Source organism: Zonotrichia leucophrys, chromosome 13 (assembly GCF_028769735.1).
Source record: "Zonotrichia leucophrys gambelii isolate GWCS_2022_RI chromosome 13, RI_Zleu_2.0, whole genome shotgun sequence".
Classification (NCBI taxonomy): domain Eukaryota; kingdom Metazoa; phylum Chordata; class Aves; order Passeriformes; family Passerellidae; genus Zonotrichia; species Zonotrichia leucophrys.
In genome coordinates this window covers 18176568-18195691 of record NC_088183.1, presented here as the reverse complement: position 1 = coordinate 18195691, position 19124 = coordinate 18176568, and the positions used below count along the sequence as shown (strand labels likewise).

The window sequence follows — 19124 nt, the reverse complement described above, 5'->3', positions numbered from 1 at the left end:
CCACAAGCAGCCTGAAAGGCAGACTGTCTATTCAAGCTCTGAAATTCCTGAAGGTGGATAACGATCAGCTAATTTAGCTTATGAATAGACGCACCCAGTGTGATGATCACCGGCATCTTCAGCCATCAGAAGATGCCTAAGAGCGACATTGCCCTGTTGATAACATTGATCAAGATAGCTGAAGTCCTCAGAAAGATAATCAACGCTGGCTATCAACCAGGAAACTGCGATTGTCCAGCTCTGCACAGTGAAAGAACCAACTATGAATATGCAGAGTTACAAAAGAAACTTGGACTCTTTGCCTTGGGCAAATGAACTGTATAAAACATCCCCGCTAAAAGTGGCACTCATGAACAAGGGGGGATCTGATGCAATAGAGGTCGGATCCAGGTTTACCCAGCGCTGAACCCGGGCTCGACGCTGTCTCTTTGTCTGTGGTGGTTTTGAGGACCGTATTTTGGTTGTGGAAAAAGATAAATAAATCTTTTCACATTTTTGATAATTTGGCTTTCGATTGATCATTTATAACAGGAGGATGTTCGTGTGAGGCTGGTGGCAGCTCCCACATCTGCCAGATAGCAGCATCTTCACAAGCTCACATCTGCTTTTCCATGGCGCTTTGTAGAAGTTTTCCAGAGCTGTGGACTATTACATCTCAAAAGACCTGAAATTGAGTGAGGTGACTGGGTAGAAGTGAGAGGGCAGTAAAACGTCCAGCTGTCTGGCAGCTCAGCGTGGGGGATGATAGTCCCAGCACAAGCTGACAAGGGTGGTAATTTTGTCCTCAAGCCACTTTTTCCATGCTAAAGAACGCTGGTTTTTGAGGTGAAATGTTATAAATGATCAAATTGATAGCCAAATTATTAAAAATTTAACAACAATTTATATCACAGAAGAGCATATCACAGAAATTCTAGGGTGGAAGAGACCTTTAAGATCATCGAGTCCAACCCATGTTCTAAAACCTCAACCAAATCATGGCACCAAGTGCCACATCCAGTCTTTTTTTAAACTCTTCGAGGGACGGCGACTCTACCATCTCCCTGGGTAGATGATTCCAGTATTTGACCACTCTTTCTGTAAAATACTTCCTCCTTAATTCTAGCCTGTATCTCCCTTGGCGCAGCTTGAGACTGTGTCCTCTTGTTCTGTCTGTTGTTGCCCGGAGAAAGAGACTGACCCCCAGCTCACCACAGCCACCCTTCAGGAAGTTGAAGAGAGTGATAAAGTCACCCCTGAGTCTCCTTTTCTCCAGGCTGAACAACCCCAGCTCCCTCAGTCGTTCTTCATACGGCTTGTGTTCCAAGCCCCTCACCAGCCTCGTTGCTCTCCTTTGGACACGCTCAAGCATCTCAACGTCCCTCCTAAAGTGAGGGGCCCAGAACTGGACGCAATACTCCAGGTGAGGCCTCACCACTGCTGAGTACAGGGGAAGAATGACCTCCCTGCTCCTGCTGGCCACACCGTTCCTGATACTGGCCAGGATGCCATTGGCCTTCTTGGCCACCTGGGCACACTGCTGGCTCATGTTCAGCCGACTGTCAACCAGCACCCCCAGGTCCCTTTCCACCTGAGCACTCTCCAGCCACACTGTTCCTAGCTTATATCATTGCAGGGCGTTATTGTGGCCAAAGTGCAGAACTCGGCACTTGGACTTATTAAACTTCATCCCATTAAATTCTGCTCATCCATCCAACCATTCCAAGTCCCTCTGCAAAGCCCTCTGTCCCTCTAACAGGTCAACACACGTTCCCAGCTTAGTGTCATCTGCAAATTTGCTAATAAAGGACTCTAAGTCCTCATCCATGTCATCAATAAAAATATTAAACAGAACCGGCCCCAGCACAGATCCCTGAGGGACACCACTGGTGACTGGTCACCAGCTGGATGCAGCACCATTCACCACCACTCTCTGGGCCTGGCCATGCAGCCAGTTCTGAACCCAGCAAAGAGTGCTCCTGTCCAAGCCACGAGCTGCCAGCTTGTCTAGGAGTATGCTGTGGGAGACAGTGTCAAAGGCCTTGCTGAAATCCAAGTAAACAACATCTACAGCCTTCCCTGCATCCACTAGGCGGGTTACCCGGTCATAAAAGACGACCAGGTTGGTCAAACATGACCTACTCCTCCTAAATCCATGCTGGCTGGGTCTGATACCCTGGCCATCTTGTAAATTTTGCGTGATGGCGCTTAATATAAACTGTTCCATTATTTTGCCAGGTACTGAGGTCAGGCTGACTGGTCTATAAATACCAGGATCTTCCTTTGCACCTTTTTTGTGAATGGGTATCACACTGGCCAGCTTCCAGTCATCCGGAACCTCACCAGTGAGCCAAGACTGTTGGTAAATGATGGAGAGTGGCTTTGCAAGCTCGTTTGCCAGCTCTCTCATTACCCTGGGGTGGATCCCGTCTGGTCCCATAGATTTATGAATATCTAAGCATTTCAGTAGTTCTATGACTGCCTCCTCTTGGATAATGGGGGGACCATTCTGCTCCCTGTCACCATCAACCAGCCTAGGCAGGCAGGTGTCTTGAGGGCAAGTCATCTTCCCACTAAAAACTGAGGCAAAATAGGCATTAAGCACTTCTGCCTTTTCCTCATCTTCAGATACTAAGTTCCCTCCTTTGTCCAATAAAGAACAAAGGCTGGTCTTACCTTTCCTTCTACCATTAATGTATTTGTAAAAACATTTTTTATTATCCTTTACAGAAGTTACCATTCTAAGTTCAAACTGAGCTTTGGCCTCCCTAATTTTTTCCTGCATGCTCTAGCAGCCTTCTTGAATACTTCCTTAGAGACCTGACCTTTCTTCCAACGCTGATACATCCTCTTTTTATTCTTAAGTTCCTCCAAAACCTCCTTGCCCAGCCAGGCTGGATGTTTACCCCGTTGACTGATCTTTCGGCACACAGGGATGGTCTGTTCCTGTGCCCTCAAGATCTCTATTTTGAGGTATGCCCACCCTTCCTGAACTCCTTTGTTTTTTAGGACTGCTTCCCAAGGGACGCTCTGAATAAGTCTCCTAAACAGGCCAAAGTCTGCCCTCCGAAAGTCCAATGCAACAGTTTTACTGATGCTCTTCCTGACTTCACCAAATATTGAGAACTCTATTATTTCGTGATCACTCTGCCCCAAGCGACCTCCAACCACCACATCTCCCACCAGTCCATCTCTGTTTGCAAACAGCAGATCTAACATAGTCCCTCCCCTGGTGGGTTCACCCACCAGCTGCAACAAAAAGTTGTCCTTCATACATTCTAAGAATTTCCTGGACTGCCTCTTTATTGCTGTATTAAGTTCCCAGCAGATGTCTGGTAGGTTGAAGTCACCCACAAGCACAAGGGCTGATGATCTTGAAACAATTATTAGGTCAATTACAAAAAAATAGAATTTCGAGCAACCACCACCACAATTAAGACAGTGTCAGGACCGGGTAAGGGCGCTGGGTGAGACCAGAGGTTCATCCGACAGAGTGACAGTGTCCCCTCTAAGGTTCACACCAAGTGTTTCCAGAGTCCAGCTTATATACAGTTTATTCTGCCTGAGGCACAGATGACCACATCTTTCTATTCACTTCTTCGAATGTAAACCCACTTCCATACATATGGTGAAATAGACAAAGATGGGTCCCAGTTTGCAGACAGAAGTCTAGGTACACAGGGGAAGCTTGCTTTCACATGTAATAAGTTGGTATTGATCCCTGAGTACCCAGATGCAATCAGGACGGGTCTGAATCTTGTGAGATTCCTGGGACACAGCAATTAATCATGGGCCAGGGAGGCTCCTGATGTTATCTCCCAGGTGCAGGAGACGAGGAAATCATCACTGATGGTCCAGGAAGGCTTCATTCAGATGATAAACGGGTCTAATGCTATCTTGACATTGCCAGGAATTAGTTATAATCTGAATAGAGCTTTATTCCTGGCTGGGAGGTTAAAACATTATTTCTACTATATTTTATACCTACATGTATCTGTTTATACAGCATGAATTAACTACATTACATATAACATAAAATGATGCTTTGAAAAGCTTCCCAGGAAAGTGGTCCGCAGATCTCTGCCTGAGAAGGAGGAGGTGAGCGGCAGTGTGGGAAGGGAAGGGAAGGGAAGGGAAGGGAAGGGAAGGGAAGGGAAGGGAAGGGAAGGGAAGGGAAGGGAAGGGAAGGGAAGGGAAGGGAAGGGAAGGGAAGGGAAGGGAAGGGAAGGGAAGGGAAGGGAAGGGAAGGGAAGGGAAGGGAAGGGAAGGGAAGGGAAGGGAAGGGAAGGGAAGAGGGAAGGGAAGGGAAGGGAAGGGAAGGGAAGGGGCAGAAAGCAGTGCGGGGGTGTGCATGTGAGGCTGGGATGAGGAGCAGGAAGGCACTTCCAGTTGGGAGAGACAGACAGTCGTGAGTCTCACAGCAAGGTGAGCTATTTGGCAAAGCCCTGAGTTTTGGTTCAGGAATGTATGTTTTCCTGTAAAGCGGTTTATTGCTTTCTGAGTGAAAGGTATATTGCTGTTCCCAGAATTGTAAAGCTGCGCCTGTCCCTCAGTAAAGGCGTTGCTCGGTAGTTGTTGCTCTGAAATGATGGCTGGCTCCAGGTGGCTTTGCCAGAGAGAAGGCTGTGATAGATGAGTAATGCAATGATTGACTCTCACAATTAACAGACATATATCATGTATATATGTTAAGAAAAGTTTTATAGATTTATAGTTATTTTTTACCCCCTGCATTGTAATCAAGGGACAGCCAAGGTTGGGACATCTTGGAGGGTTGGCTTGTCACTATGGCGACATCTGACCTCCAGTCACGATTTGAGGAAGTAAACTCCACCACTGGACAGTGAAGGAGTCGATAGACAGAATTTTGGGAGGGGCTAAAGGGTTAAAAGGCAAAACTTCCATTGAGTGGGTGAGCACAGGGTGGGGAAAATCCTTTGCTCCCCGGTGCCGTAACATTTTCTCTGTTCAGTCTTCTTTTGTATTTTTGATATGGTTTAATAAACCTTTCTAAATTTATGAAAAGTTAGTAGCAATTTCTCACAGGGCTGATAAAGCAATTTAATGGGCTGGGTGTGAGCAGAAACCTGAGGTAAGCCTTGTGGCTGGGACAAGCAAATAGTGCATTTTGGGGGTTGCTAAAAAGCATCTGAGACAAGGCCAGCATGAATTAATCCTAAAGATGCTCAACTCTGCCCAGTACTCAGATGGGGTTTGAGATGCCTCTGCTTTGCTGCTGGATGCATCAAGTCTTTTTATTCAGAGTATTCAAGACATGCAGCAGTAATTGATTGAAGTGGAGAAGCCAGAGCTGTGGCTGTTGCTAGGGGAATAACTCCTATTATACAGGAAGTGAGCACCGCACCAGTACAACGTGAAAAGTTAAATGTGGGGTTGCACAGAAGCGAAAGCCTGAGCCCTGCTGACTCCAAAAGGCCAGGTGGCACATCCCTCTGTGCTGAACAAATCACTACCGGAGAAGCGTATAAGCTGGTATAATTAAAATAAAGCTTGGGTTTTTTTCTACCCCTGGGTGCAGCTATGCTTTCCTACTTCTAGCAGGTTTTGCAAAGGAATGGTATGCAGCCTTCTACATGTGACAGTGTCACTACGGTGTTGGTAAAATAAAAAATAAATTTAAAAAAAATTAAGTGTTATTTTCTGGTTTTCTGGACCTGACTAGATCAAAATTGACAATTTTATTGAAATCCGCAAGAAAAGGGCACCAAGAAAAGCTTTAATCAGCAGCTTTTATTTGCAGCAGCTGGTGACTCCAGCCATCTCTTGCTACATTCCCTGTACCCAGCGTGGCAGCCCGCACAGCCTGCACAAACAAACCCTCCCTCCTCGCCCGTCTGGCTGAGGTGTTGCTGTGCTTAGCAGCTTCTATCAGGGCATCGCAGCAGGTGCTTGCAGTGCCAGCCGAGAGGATGATGGGGAGAGCTGTACCTTTAACTGAAAAGAGATGTGCATTGCTCCACTGCAGTCCTCCGTAGTAGCTTCAGAGTGAGCAAACCTCAGTGCAGAGCCTGGGGCTCAGTGCATGAGAGCAGAGTTCTGCTCAGAGCACTGCGCAACCAGTCGTATCAACTTTGTAAAGGACTCACATTTTAATTTTATTGTTATTCTTGAAATTTGTAAGAGAGAAGAGTCTTTCTATCTGTTGGAACCATGAGTGGCTGTTCAAAGAGATGCAAGTATGGGATTGTCAAATTTGCCCAGACTGTTTTTAAACTCATCACAGGCACTCTCAGCAAAGGTAAGGGAAACAGTTTATACTGTTCCTCTGTTCTGTTATGTCTGTAGGATAAATTTTGTAGGCTTTTGGGAGGTTTCCAATAAGGTTTCTTGTTTGTCTCTTCAGAGGTGTTCTGGTTTAATTCTGGGAATTGGATGTTCTGAAAGAAGTGTGCAATGAAGATTGGAGTTATGCTGAAAACCTTATGTAATTGTTTCTACCATGTGTAGTTTGTAACCTGTGTTTATCAATCTGTCCTGGCCAGCAACTATAGTGAGTTATTCCAATGTGTTCAGAGAAGTGTTTGTGAAAACAACTGATGTGCAGCCTAAAAAACTGAAAGAGTTCCTAACTGTCAGTAACTTGTATTTCTCTGTGTCATTTTATGCTTTACTGTCTCAAAATCTAGGTCATTGCTTACTGCATGCATTTGAAATGCCTTTTGCTTGTTTCAGTTTTGCTTGTCACTTACACCCCTTGTGCTTTCTCATGTGAAAGTGAAGCAGTACCAAACTTATTTATGCTGTCCTCTTTAATAAAATGAAACAACAAACAACATAAACTCTCTCTTCTTCTTTGTAGTTTAGTAGTTCCTCTGTTGGTGCCCTCAGGTAAGTTATGTTCTTTTTGTTGGCCATTCCTCTCATCACACTTCTTGGTACACCTCTGGCAGCTATGTGAGTATCGGTGATCTCTGTGGAAGATCTGACAACTGTAAATAATACTATACTTGAATGCTGCTCACCTGTTGAAATGTGGTCAGTTCTTATGTGAAGGTCAGACTTCTCCAAGTTTTGTGTGTTTGGTTGGAGGCAGGGGCAGTTTCGGGAATTGACAATAGGCTTTGAACTAAATTATTAGCAGAGATATTTGTATAAGGCTGAAGAGTCTCAGTTAGGATGCAGTTTTTTAAAATACAAAATCAAGCTCTTTTTAATATAGTCATATTTAAGGAACAAAAAAAAGAAACACTTATTTTTCATATAAGTTTGGAATTCTTGGACATGTGTGGCTATGTTGGCTGTTTGGAGCATGCAGATGCTCTACTATGAATTTTAATGTTTAAGTGATTTCTTAGGATAAACTAAAGCAGGCTTAGGTAACTTTCAAACAAGTAAATGTAAAAGTGCCATGAACTGTTAAGAGCCGTTTACTTTTGCAGAAACTGGGAAAATTTATTCAATCGTTTTCTGTAGAAAAGAAATGTAGCTCTTAGACAGCTTTCTCATATTAACATTACTGGCTTGCAAAAGAAATCTGCACCAAAAAAATGTCTGTCACATTAAGAATACTGGACAGGTTGGTTGCTTTTAAAATCAAGGCTGGTTTAAAATTACATCTGTGCGTATGTAATTCCTTTTCTTCCACTTTCCTCTGTATCATCCATATCCTGCCAAACACTAGCAGAGGAAAGAATAAAGAATTGTAAAAGTCTGTCATACAAAAGAGCTGACAGATTTTGGTTATAATCCATGATTAATGCCAAGATGCTTCTCTCACTATTAAAAAAAAAGTGAGAAAAACCAATTACTTGTCATGCTCAGAAGAAAAGGTAGTGGAGATGTCTGCAAAATCTTGTTTTCTATGGCATATCAGTATGGTAAATTTGGTGTACTTTATTTGTGCATTTTTCAAGAGGTAGTGGTATACAGGATGCATGTATTATAGCCACAAGTGATCAGTGGTAAGTTTTGTGCCATGTGCTTGAGCTCCACTGAAGGCAAGAGGACACTTGTGTTCTGATCATGTTTCTCCACACATATATCTAGAGTGCTTCATCTAATGCAGTGCTTTCAAGCAGCCCTTGTGCTTCTTGACACAATAAAGAATAAAATGAGACTGCCACAGTTGCCTTTGCTCTGGCAATGGGATAGATGAAAATTTGAGTCTGACAACAGAATAGCACTGTATGAAGAGCTATACATTTAAATATAAAACGTCCAAGACCTGTTTCTCCTGCCCTCTGCTGCCTTCTGAAATGCGCCAGCATTGCACTATTGTGGTCATTGCAGCCAATGCAACGGTGTTGCACACTTTTACCCATCTCTTTCCCATTCCAGTGTCTCACTTCAAGCTGTTTGGATGAGATAAGAGTGTCTTTATAATTTCAAAGAATTTTAAACTCTGAAAAACATCCTTTTTTTCCCCATTCAGCTTGTGTTTTAAACTGAGAGAACCTGATTCAGGAAGGAAGAAACTACATGAATTAGTTTGTTGCACAGACATCAAAGACCTGCTATAATTAAAGTGTTTCCATAAAGTTACCTAAAAGAATCATAACTAGAAAGTTATTAGAAAAAATAATGCTCAGAATGGTTGAATTTTTTTTAAAGTGTTTATGTTTGTTTGTATGTTCACCGCAGAGCTTACTGCTTAGTATTTCTTTTAGTAAAACTTCTGCATGTAAAGCCAAGAAATAGAAACTGTTGTAAATCACTATTACTGGTTTCTTAAACTTACACCATATACATGCTTTTGCAAATTCAAGTATTATCAGCTGTGTTTTTCACCCCACTCCTGCCTCATTTCTTTCATATTGTTTAATGTGAGAATTTACTTTTCCTCTAAATACTTTTTACAAGGAAAATCCTTTACTAGGCAGAAGGTCCACTCTCTTCTTATACTTGAACAATTTTGTGGGCTTATTGCAGTTGGAGATACTCCACAGTTCAATTGGCATGTAATCCTTAGCTGTGCTCTATGGCTTCTACTTGTTTTAACAATAGCAATGGTTATTTACAATATTAAAATGAAATTGATTGCAGCTATGAAGTCCTTCCTTTTGCAGCAACGTGTGAGGAGGTGTGCTGGTTTTGCATCACAGAAGTGATGTTCTAAGAGAAGTTTCTCTTAGAAACTTCTAGCAGTTTCCTCTGTGTCTGACAAAAACCCAATCAGTAATTAGCTTTGAGAACGGACAATCTGTTGAACTGCTGAGAAAGCCGATACGCCTCTGTGAACACCCGTGTTAAAAGCAAAATATCCTGAGAATTCTCTCTTTTTTTTCTGGCCTGAGAACAGGTAACAAGGCCGGCCCCCCTCTCTCGGCCGGGCTGGGTGGGTTCTGCCGCGGGGCTGGGCCCCACTGGCTGCTGGGCACGGGGACGGGAGACCGTGGGGGCTAGGCCGGCTGTGGCTGCAGCTGCTAACGTCCTACTGCTAAGCCCTGACCCGCTGCTAGCCCAGGCCAGGGTCCGCTGGGCCCCGGCTACGCTGGAGCAGCCCTGGGCCAGTCTGGCTCAGCCAGGATTCTACCACCACTGAGATTCACTCGCAACCACAGGACAGAGGGGAAGGAGAAGCCATTGCCCCCCCCCCCCCCCCCCACCCCCCACTGCGGCCTGATGATGCTGAGTTCTGGCCCGTCTGTTAAGATCCTGCCCACTTCTTCCCCCCCAGCCCAGCCGCAGCTCTGGCTGCAAGCTACTGAGCCTGGCCGGGGTCAGGTGACCATCTGCAGGCCCCGGGCGAAATATTAACTCTTTCACTGCTTCAGTCTTCCCTCGAGTGAGAGAAAAGGACAAGTGCAGGCATGTAAAGGGACTACATGAAAACACCGAGGTCAGTGAAGAAGTCAAGTCCCAGATGGGAGGGATGAGGAGATGCCTTAATCTTGGGGCTGAAATTCTCTTGTAAAGCTTTGGAGAAGACTGTAATTGACACATCAGACTCTCTTCCCCTCTAATACATGAAGGTATGGGGAGATGAAAATGTTCAAATTGTATATATCTTGCAAAGCCCTCCATGCTAATGTAAGCAAATGTTGAAGTAGCTGTGATCCCATAAGAATCTTGAACAGAGAAAGAGAGAAGAGTGATGAAGACCCTCCTGGGAGAAAAGAAGACCACTGCTCCCAGAGATGAAGATGCTTTCAAAGATAGATAAAGAGAACCTTTGCTCTTGAACAGCTCATCTTTAAAACAGTACCCCATAAGTTGACATGGGCCATAAACACAGCTGTGGGAAAGGCTGTAAAAATGGGAGGGACTTTATGATTGCAGATGTTCCAGATGGCTGCTATTCATGGAAACTGAAAGCCATAAAAGAACTGTTTTCTTGTGGAGAAGTCTCCATAAATTTACTAGATGGACTCCTCTCCCTAAGTGAACTGCAGAAAGGCTATTCTAGAAGTGATAAACTGATTGAGTTGTTTCTGTACATTGTGAGTGAGAAAAGGTTTTTGGGGGAGAAGTGTTTTAAAGGTTATATTCTGATTCTTATTCTTTCTTTTAGTTACTGTTATTAAAGCTTTCTTTATATTCTTTTAAAGTTTTGAGCCTGCTTTGCCTTCCTCCTAATCCTATCTCACAGCAGGAAATGAGTAAGTATATTCTAGTGGGTGCATTAACATTTGGCCAGTGCTAAACCCACCACATTAATTCGTGCGTTGGCCAGGAAATTTCAAATTGGCAAACCTAAACCCCTACAGACTGTGGCCTCTTCCTGCAGTTGGCAGTAAGGGAAGTGTATCACATCTGATACCACTGTGCAGCCTCTGGTCTGGTTGGTATGTCCTTATTTACATCTGCAACAAGTCTATGAGGCTGTAAGCCAAGAATTTCATAGTTGGTACTAGCAAAGCTAGCAAATTAGGGACTAGCAAGGTAGACTAGTAGATTTTGCCAGCTTCTTTTTTAGTATGTTCTTATTGGAAAGTCTTAGTACCAGAGCAGAGATTTTTGCGTCTATGCAAAAGAAGGTCTCCTCCACCAAGAGCTTTGCATAGTGAGATGTATACACTGAAGAAAGCATGCCTGGAGAAGCATGCTCCGTTACAGCTGGCATAAGCAGGTTAACTCCCTTATTCTCCTTGGCTGGGACGGGTGTTCAGTACCTCCAGAGAAGATCGGCTTCTGGAAATGTTACTACATGTGATAGACAGTAGGTGAGCAGAACACCTACTCCAAAGTTGCCTTTGTGAAGATTATGTGGGAAGTTAAGGTGTTCTTTCACTTTACTCTGGTGTGTGAAATGGTGGTACATTCTCCGTGGCCTGAAAGCAAGTAGGGATGGGAAGACTGAGTTTGTAGAGGGTTTCCTATTGAGCAGAATGATTAAACAAGAAGCCTGTATATGTGAAGATACTGCTAAAACCATTAAAAACCTAGGAGGAAAGGGCCTTGTTGGGTTACCAAAAATGAAGCTGGAATGACACCTCTTGGATTTCTATTAATGTGTTCTAATTATTAATACAAGAAAAGCAATATTATTTAAGGAATCAACTCCTTCAAAATATTCTTTTGCAAAACCAGGTAAGTTTCTGCAAATTAACTGCCCTTTTACCTTTGTTCCAGAACTTTCACTCTTATGGTTTTGCTCTAAAGATGCTTGTGAAAGGCACTAATTTCTGATTTTTTGCTTCTCCCAATTCTGTTCCACAGTGCAATTCATCTGGAACTAGTGATTTTTCTACTTTTCATAGTTTTAATTGCCTAATTATCTGTTCCACTGCAGTGATAAAGTCTTCAAACATCTTGTTCTCCCACAAGCCTCTCCCAGCATGAAAGAAAGTATTCTGAGTGTTTTACAGCTGTGTTCTGTTTTGATGCTTTGTGAATTTAAATCACAGCTAGTCTTCTAAGATGTTATGTGAGATGGTAAGGAAAGCACATGGTCCTCCTTAGTCATACTCAGGCTCTATCTCCTCTTGTGCCTTTGGAGCATACTAGCATTGCATGACACTAGCCTCTGAAAATGCAAGGGTAGGGTAAATGTTGCTAGATGCCCTAAAGACTCAGGAAGGTTCATTACAACTGTGCAAGTCATGCCAGATTTCCTGCACCTGTGTGACATATGAAAAGATACTCTGATCATCCTGTGGCAACATGGCCCCTCTTCACCCCTTGAATTAGGACTACTGCCTTCAAGTTGAGGGAAGCTCTAATTCAGAAGGAGCTGATGCATCAGTTCTCTCTTTATTATGCTTTTCTGAGTGTCTTAAATGTTCTTTAATAAGTAAAGTAGTTACAGAACCCCTAATAATGTGCCTTTATAGATTGGAGTTAGAACTTATCAGTATTTACCAAATGGCTGTGAAAGGTGAGAGTTTCTATACATACAGTGCTGTTAGAGGGGAGCTGTTGCTCTGAGGGGCAGAATAACTGTTCACTTAGAGAAGAGTCTGGAACTACTGCAGCTCACCATTCAGTACCTGATCCTAACTTTACCCCATGAAACTCTTCAGTTTCATTGCTTGATGGGGACTTCTGTGTCATGTGACTCTAATTTTTGTGTTGCTCTTTAAAAATTCCAGCTTATCTAGTTACATTTTCTCCATAATGATCAGCCTTTGACCACTAAGAAAAGTATACCTCTGTTTTGGCATGTTACTCTTTTGCATGCCTATGAAAAATAAACTGTAACTAAAACAATTTCTTCTGCAAAGGCTGTGCTACTTAAGGGATCTGAATATATGCGCATGCATTGTACTTTTTTCATCAAGAGCAAGATGAATTTTCAGAACTGAGAGTGAGAGGAAGTGGTAATGCTCTGGTCTCCCTTTTAAAACTCTCTACAAACCTCTGCATCTAAACTAATGTCTGTGCAAGCATACAGCTTGCTGTATATGGCTGCTAGAAATTTATTGGAAACTTAATTATTTGCAATGTTGTAGGCCTGAAAGATAAGTATACAATGTTACTCAGAAAACAAAGGAGCTGTTTCAAAATGGGGTTAATTCAATTTGGTATGATAATTCATTGACTGGTCTCGCAGGATTTGGTAGTTGCCTCTAAGGCCAAGATCTCTTGATTCTCAAGAGCACCATATAATTGAGCAATAGTTGTGTGACAGTGTTTAAGAGGTAGGGAATGTTAAAATGGTAGCTTGTTCAGAGTAGCTCTGATTTCTCGACCAGAGGACCAGTTCAATGCAGTATATCTAAGAGTTTTAAGGGATGTAAAAATAGAAAATTGTGGCTTGTATTTTGGGTGGTGAGGTTTATTGTAACTTTTCTTCCCAGACATAATTCATATCGAGTTTTTGCTTGGAAAAGCAAAGTTGGAGTGTGGGGGTTTTTAAATGTTCCATATTGGATCTTTGCCAATACTTTATGGTATTGCATAGTATTTTGTTCAATTTTTTTTTTTTATAAATGCCTATCAGAGGATGTCTTACACTAAAACTACAGAAATACCTTGTTACAATTGGAACTGTAGTAATGTAAAAAAAGATTAGAAATGGAAGTGGAATATGATAATATAATGTAGAAAGAGAAATTATGATTAATGACAGGCATTAAGGTTGGCTTCAGTGAAAAGTGCCTTTTTATTGGTTGATTAGCCTTATCATATATGGAACAGGTACCACAGTTGTTGATTTTCTCTTTTGAAGGAGAACAAGGGAAGTGATGCAAGTTACAAGGTGAAATAATGCTAGTCACATGGCAGGAGATTGTGTGGCATATTTCTGATGTACACGGTTGACTCTTCTTCCTAAAAGTAAGTTTTTAGTAGAGGGTTTCACTGGTGACTCACTAGTGCTATATCCAAAAGTGAATTGAAGTGAGGTAGGTCTTCTTAAAGTACTAAGATGTGGTTAAAAGCTATAAAAATGTAAGCTATTCTTTCTTCCATCAATTCAATTAAATAGGGTTTTTCTAAGTTCCATTTGAATTGGCTAATATTTTTTTCCAGTTAGACTTGTTGACTGTTATTCCATTGAGTATTTTCTTAATGAAGAATAAAAGATCAGAGAGGCAGTATAATCTGGAGTAGATTGGATGTAATATATAACTGTTAATTTCTACTGTAAATAAACTGTAAATTTCTACTAGTACCCCAAAGAGTAGTCATGTGAAATGCAAACTTCTGTCATTGCAGTTTTCTTTTGCATATACGTTTTTTTCACCTGTTCTTTTTGCATGCATTTGAATGGCATTGTAGGTGTCTTCCCTTGCAACTTACAGCCCAAATGCCTTTCTGAAATGAATTGTGCAGTAGGGAAATCACTGAAGTGAGAAAATACAGAGAACAAGAAATTAGTGCAAAATCAAATTCTGCAGAAGAGATTAATTGGAACAGCAAGAAGAAAATAAGATAACTCTGCTCCCACCTGTCCGGGAAAGGCAAGATTCCTGTGTGTTTCTGCCAAAGTTGCATATAAACAGAAAAGAAAAAATTCCACTGTTTCCATTATTAACAAGAAGTACTAAAATAGAGGCTATGCTCTTTAATCTCTGCTGAAAACTCAGCATTAGTTCTGCTTATATCCTCAACCACATCCATAGTTTTAATGGAACTGGAGAGCAAGTTAATATTACTTAAACAAAATGTGTCATATAGCCCACTTGTAACTTCTGCCAAAGATAATCTGTTTTCATATTATTTGCAGTTGCATAATGAGACATACAGAGAGGCTTCGGAGGTGGATGTGTGGAAGTTGTAATCTGTAAAAATATCTTATCACAGTGAAGAATTGCTACTGACAGTCATCAAACACTAAATACTCAATTTAGTACTACATTTACAGGTAAGAGGGTCACAAGTTTCAGTCTTAGCTGCATATTTGCTGGATCTTGAGACTCTCGACCAGTCAGCAGAGTAGTGCTGCACCATCAGTTCAAGAAGCTGTTTTTAATTTTATTTTCCATTCTGAAACAGAAAAGATTGCTAAACATCAAGTTTTGTTGTTTAGCTTTTAAATTTCATTTTGACAGAGTGCAGTATATGCAAATCCCTTTAATCACTTTGAAATACGTGCTTTATTTTGATATTTCTTCAAATATCAAAATATTTTGGTTGTTTTCCTCAAATGTCCACATTTTTACTGATCATAAACATTTCAAAGGTAATAAATTGCTCTTCATTCTTATATCAGTCAGGCAGTGAGCTTGATATTACAGTACAAGAGGTAATACTAAATGCAGGTAAAGTTAAAGAATTTACCAATAAACTAAATTTTATCACCTTTTTCCACAACTGCGTGATTTTAGGGGGGACCGAGAGAGGGTCGCTGATAGGTGAAGGTATTTGTAAATTACAAGGCTCAGTGTCTTACACAAAAGAAATAAGAGCAGTAACAGGATGGGAATAATGGCCTTTGAAAAACAGGCAGGATTGAGAAGCTGATATGTAATTGTCTGGGAAGATAGTAATACTAAGAAAGCTGGCGGCTGTCTGTAGGAGTGATCCTCCCTTTATGGTAAGATAACCACTCTATGAGACCAATACAAATGAAATAGTGGAAACATGTTAGGGTAAGAGCAGAAAGGACCAGGTGCAACAAGAACTCTTTCAACTGGCAGGAGGATTTAAGAGATGACAATAAAAGATAATGAAAATACACTGTAAATAAAGACAACAGCCGAGGCCCATGCGTTCTGAGTGGCTGAAGCCTAATTCTTTCTTTAGTCTTCAAAAACCAGTTTATGTGAGGTGTTGCTTCACACAATTGCCATAGGGAAAGAGCAGCAAAGATTACTGTATCTGTAAAATGGTGTGGGAAAAATCAAATTTCTAGGCCATCCAACTTTACATCCCTGAACAGATAGTTAATAGAATAATTAGGGGAAAACACCCAAATATTAGAGAGATGAGTCAACTTTCAAATTACTTCCTTTACACCATTCCCTGTCCACCTAAACAACATCAGACCCCTCCCCAGCTAGTCAGCTTTGTTTAGTCAATAATCAGATGTGGAAAAACCCACAACAAACCAAACAAAAGAATCCCATCTGTGCTTTCATTAGTAGAACTTCCAGAGTAGGAATATTGAGAACAGAAGATGTGGTGCTGCTTTATTAAGTTTGTTTTGAAATCAAAGTATCTGACATTTTTTAATCAAAGTAAGGAAATAATTGAAATAATGTAAATGAAATAGCTGTTAAAAGGCCATTAAAATTTTATTTAGTTATGCTACCCAGGTCTACTACCAGCTTAAGTCTGTGCTGTATTGCTCTGGTTAGGTGCTTGTAGCTGGGGGAACCCAAGTTTTCTTTACAGTTGCTGAGGTAAATTGACTGAAATTGGAATTAGGATCATGACAGCTCTGTACAACTTTATAGAATAAATGTTCACTACCATACAAAAATTAAGTGCTGTTCATTTAGAAAGGTTAGAGGTTGCTTTTCTTTCTCTTGGTGATGTCTGAGCTCTTACAACTATTAAAAGTGCTTTAATCTGATAGTTTACTAGTGATAATTTTACTCTGATATTTTTCTATCTTTTTCCTAACCTTTGCTGGTCCCCAGCTTGTCAGGGGTTGTGTGGAGCATCTGGCAAGGTGCCTCATGGTTTTATGGTTTTAGTTTGTGGTGGTTTTGGTTTTAGGGGGTTTCTTGTGTTTGTTTGGGTTTGTGGAAGTGATTTGTTTTGTTTTCTTATTCCTTTTTTTTTTGTTTTTTCTTTTTTTTTTTTTGTTTCTTTCTGTGATATTGTAATACTACCTAAACTGTGTTGCTTCCATCAAAAGAAATGTATTGCTCTTATTTTGAGCTGTTACTCTGAGGAAAATTTGCCTCTTGAAAGTGTTATGATTTGGTTCCCCTGAGTAGAACTTGGAAAGCACTCTTGTGCTGTCACAGCTGCCTAGATGGGCACCAAGTCTGGTTTGCATCTTCAGCTACTAGAAAACACAAAGCAGACATTGACTGATAAATGCTGTCGGTCTTCTGTACAGAATTGTTCCTCTCAGATGCGGTGAGACACATGGTAATGGTCTCATGGAATTAATTGTGTCTTTTAGTCTCTGAGCTCTTGAATGCTGAAAAAAGCCTATGTTAATTTTTAGAATTTGTACCATCATTTTTCAGTCAGGTAAATTCTTAATTTTTGATCTCATCTCTGACTACTGCAATCAGATGTCAGTGTCTGGTTTTGACATGGAACTGGGTTGAGTTGAAAAGATGGGGAAAAATAGAATGACATGGTAGTTGTTGATTCTTCTTTTTAATTAACTTCTTATAATTGATTTTTTTTTATTCTTAATAGGCTTAAGTATATTGCTGTATAGTGGTGTGATTTGAGGTCATGAAGTATTTTCACTAAGTCTTTAAATTTAATTCTTTTTTTATATTGCTTTCCTGTAAAGTCTTGATATTTTAAAGCCGCATAAAATACTTCTTCTTAACACCATCTAAGAGACTTTAAATGTCACTGAATGGATGATTTGCTGCATTTCCATGTAGACAAATTCTGTGCAACCGTGGACATAAAGAGTGTTAACTTTCAGAATATAAAGTGATGGAACACACATGTTGCTAATCTTGTTCCAAAAGAGCTACTGCAGGTTTTTATTCATTACTGTTAAAAAAAAATCCTGCTTTCCAGTGAAGAACCATCTGGGCATCAGACTTCTTGTAATGTTCCATTCACTCAACTTTTTTAAGAATATGTGAGACTACAGGAGTTCCTCATTTATTAATTGGTTTGTTTTTTTCTTTTTAGGTCGCTGGGGACATGGGAGCTTCATTTATTAGGTGTCCCATGCTGACAAACCAATGTTTTCATAGTGCAAACTGCATCTGTGTAGCATACCTAGCCTGCAGCCTGCCACCAGCTGTAGCTTGCTCAAGGGGCGGGCTGTAGCTGTGCCAGCCATCCTGAGGTCTGCTGAATTATTTCACAGCCTATGGCTAGAAACAGAATAGTAGGATGGCCTCATATTCCATGGCATATTAAGATGTCTATTATGTGAGAAAAGATACATATTTTATGACTGACCTTGCCTGAAAGGTTCCCTCTTCTTTTTCTTGAAAAAGCAACAAAACAACTACCACCATAAAAACACAACTTGCTTTAAACTCTCCTAAACTGTCCATTCTCAAACTGCTCACCTACAAACATCAAGAGTAGGATTTTGTGTTTATTTTTTTGTTTAATTTGTGGGTTTTGCTGTTTTTTTAAAAGCTGTTTTAGCTCTTACTGCATTTCAGACTCCTTATTTTTCTCAGATTTATGCATTACTTTTTTCATTCATGAAAGAGCACATTTATGAGATTGGAGTACATAGGTAATGGTGTTACATTGACCTTCATGGTAAGGGCTGTGATTCTTGTATTTCTATTGAAGATTTTCAGAATCTCAGTAGAGTTCATGTGCTTTTTAGTCCAGGCAAAATACCTTGATGCTTTGGAAAGCAGCTCTTGGGCACAGGGTTGTGAGAGAATGTTTGGGGGAAAAAGCCCACCAGTAAAACAGTTTTGTCATGTCAGATGTTGTATATTTTCTGACATAAAATGCATTTTAGCTGTTCCTCACTACACTCTATTTAGGATTTTCTAATATCTTTAAGCAAACTTCATAATCATAATTTTGGAGCACGTATAACAGTTTGGCCTTTTCAACAGTCTGTAATTCAAGTATGTTGCTAACACTCTACATTTATTTGTATTACTATCTACTGGTGAAGCATCTGGTTTTGTATCCTCTTATATTAAGCCTCATTTATGAGACTAACAGTGTGATATTATCCCTGTAGTTTATGGATTCCATTGCCTTAAATCCTGTTCTCAAGTTAGCCTCACCAGTCCAGTGTAATCTTCTATTTGCAATTTTTCTCTAGTTGTAGTTATATATGTTATATATTTAAATAAACTAGTGCATATTTAAATGCCTTGGAAAAGCAACTGATGCTTTATCTATTAAAAAGACCAAACAGATTTGTGCTTTTCTGAAACCAGTTGATCATGTGACTTCTTGGAGGTAGATGTGCCAAAGACTGGGATTTGATCACTTGCATTCAATGCCTCCTTGACCTATGCTCTAAATGAGGTATCACAGCAGCCATGGCCTGAAGCTGCCACAGTCAAGAAGTCAGCTGTGAGTCAGTTAAATACTTGAGGTTTCTGCTGAAGTCAGCAGTAACAGCACAGTTGGCACCATTCTTTCTCCTCACTCTGTTGTAAAAGGGATGATCATTCCTGAGCTGGTGCTTGGAATGCTGTAGGCTGAGCCACAGCACTCTGAGT

General features: G+C 40.9%; 1 protein-coding gene across 1 annotated transcript in view; it reads left to right on the top strand.

The window, feature by feature from the left end:
* The first annotated feature begins 6042 nt into the window (after positions 1-6042).
* The window catches only part of KCNIP1 (potassium voltage-gated channel interacting protein 1), a 280128-nt gene continuing 267046 nt past the window's right edge, over positions 6043-19124 (top strand). The window contains exon 1 of the mRNA XM_064725288.1: positions 6043-6238. Coding sequence (XP_064581358.1) covers positions 6151-6238 — 88 coding nt within the window. The 5' untranslated portion in view covers positions 6043-6150. The remainder of the gene's footprint in view (positions 6239-19124) is intronic.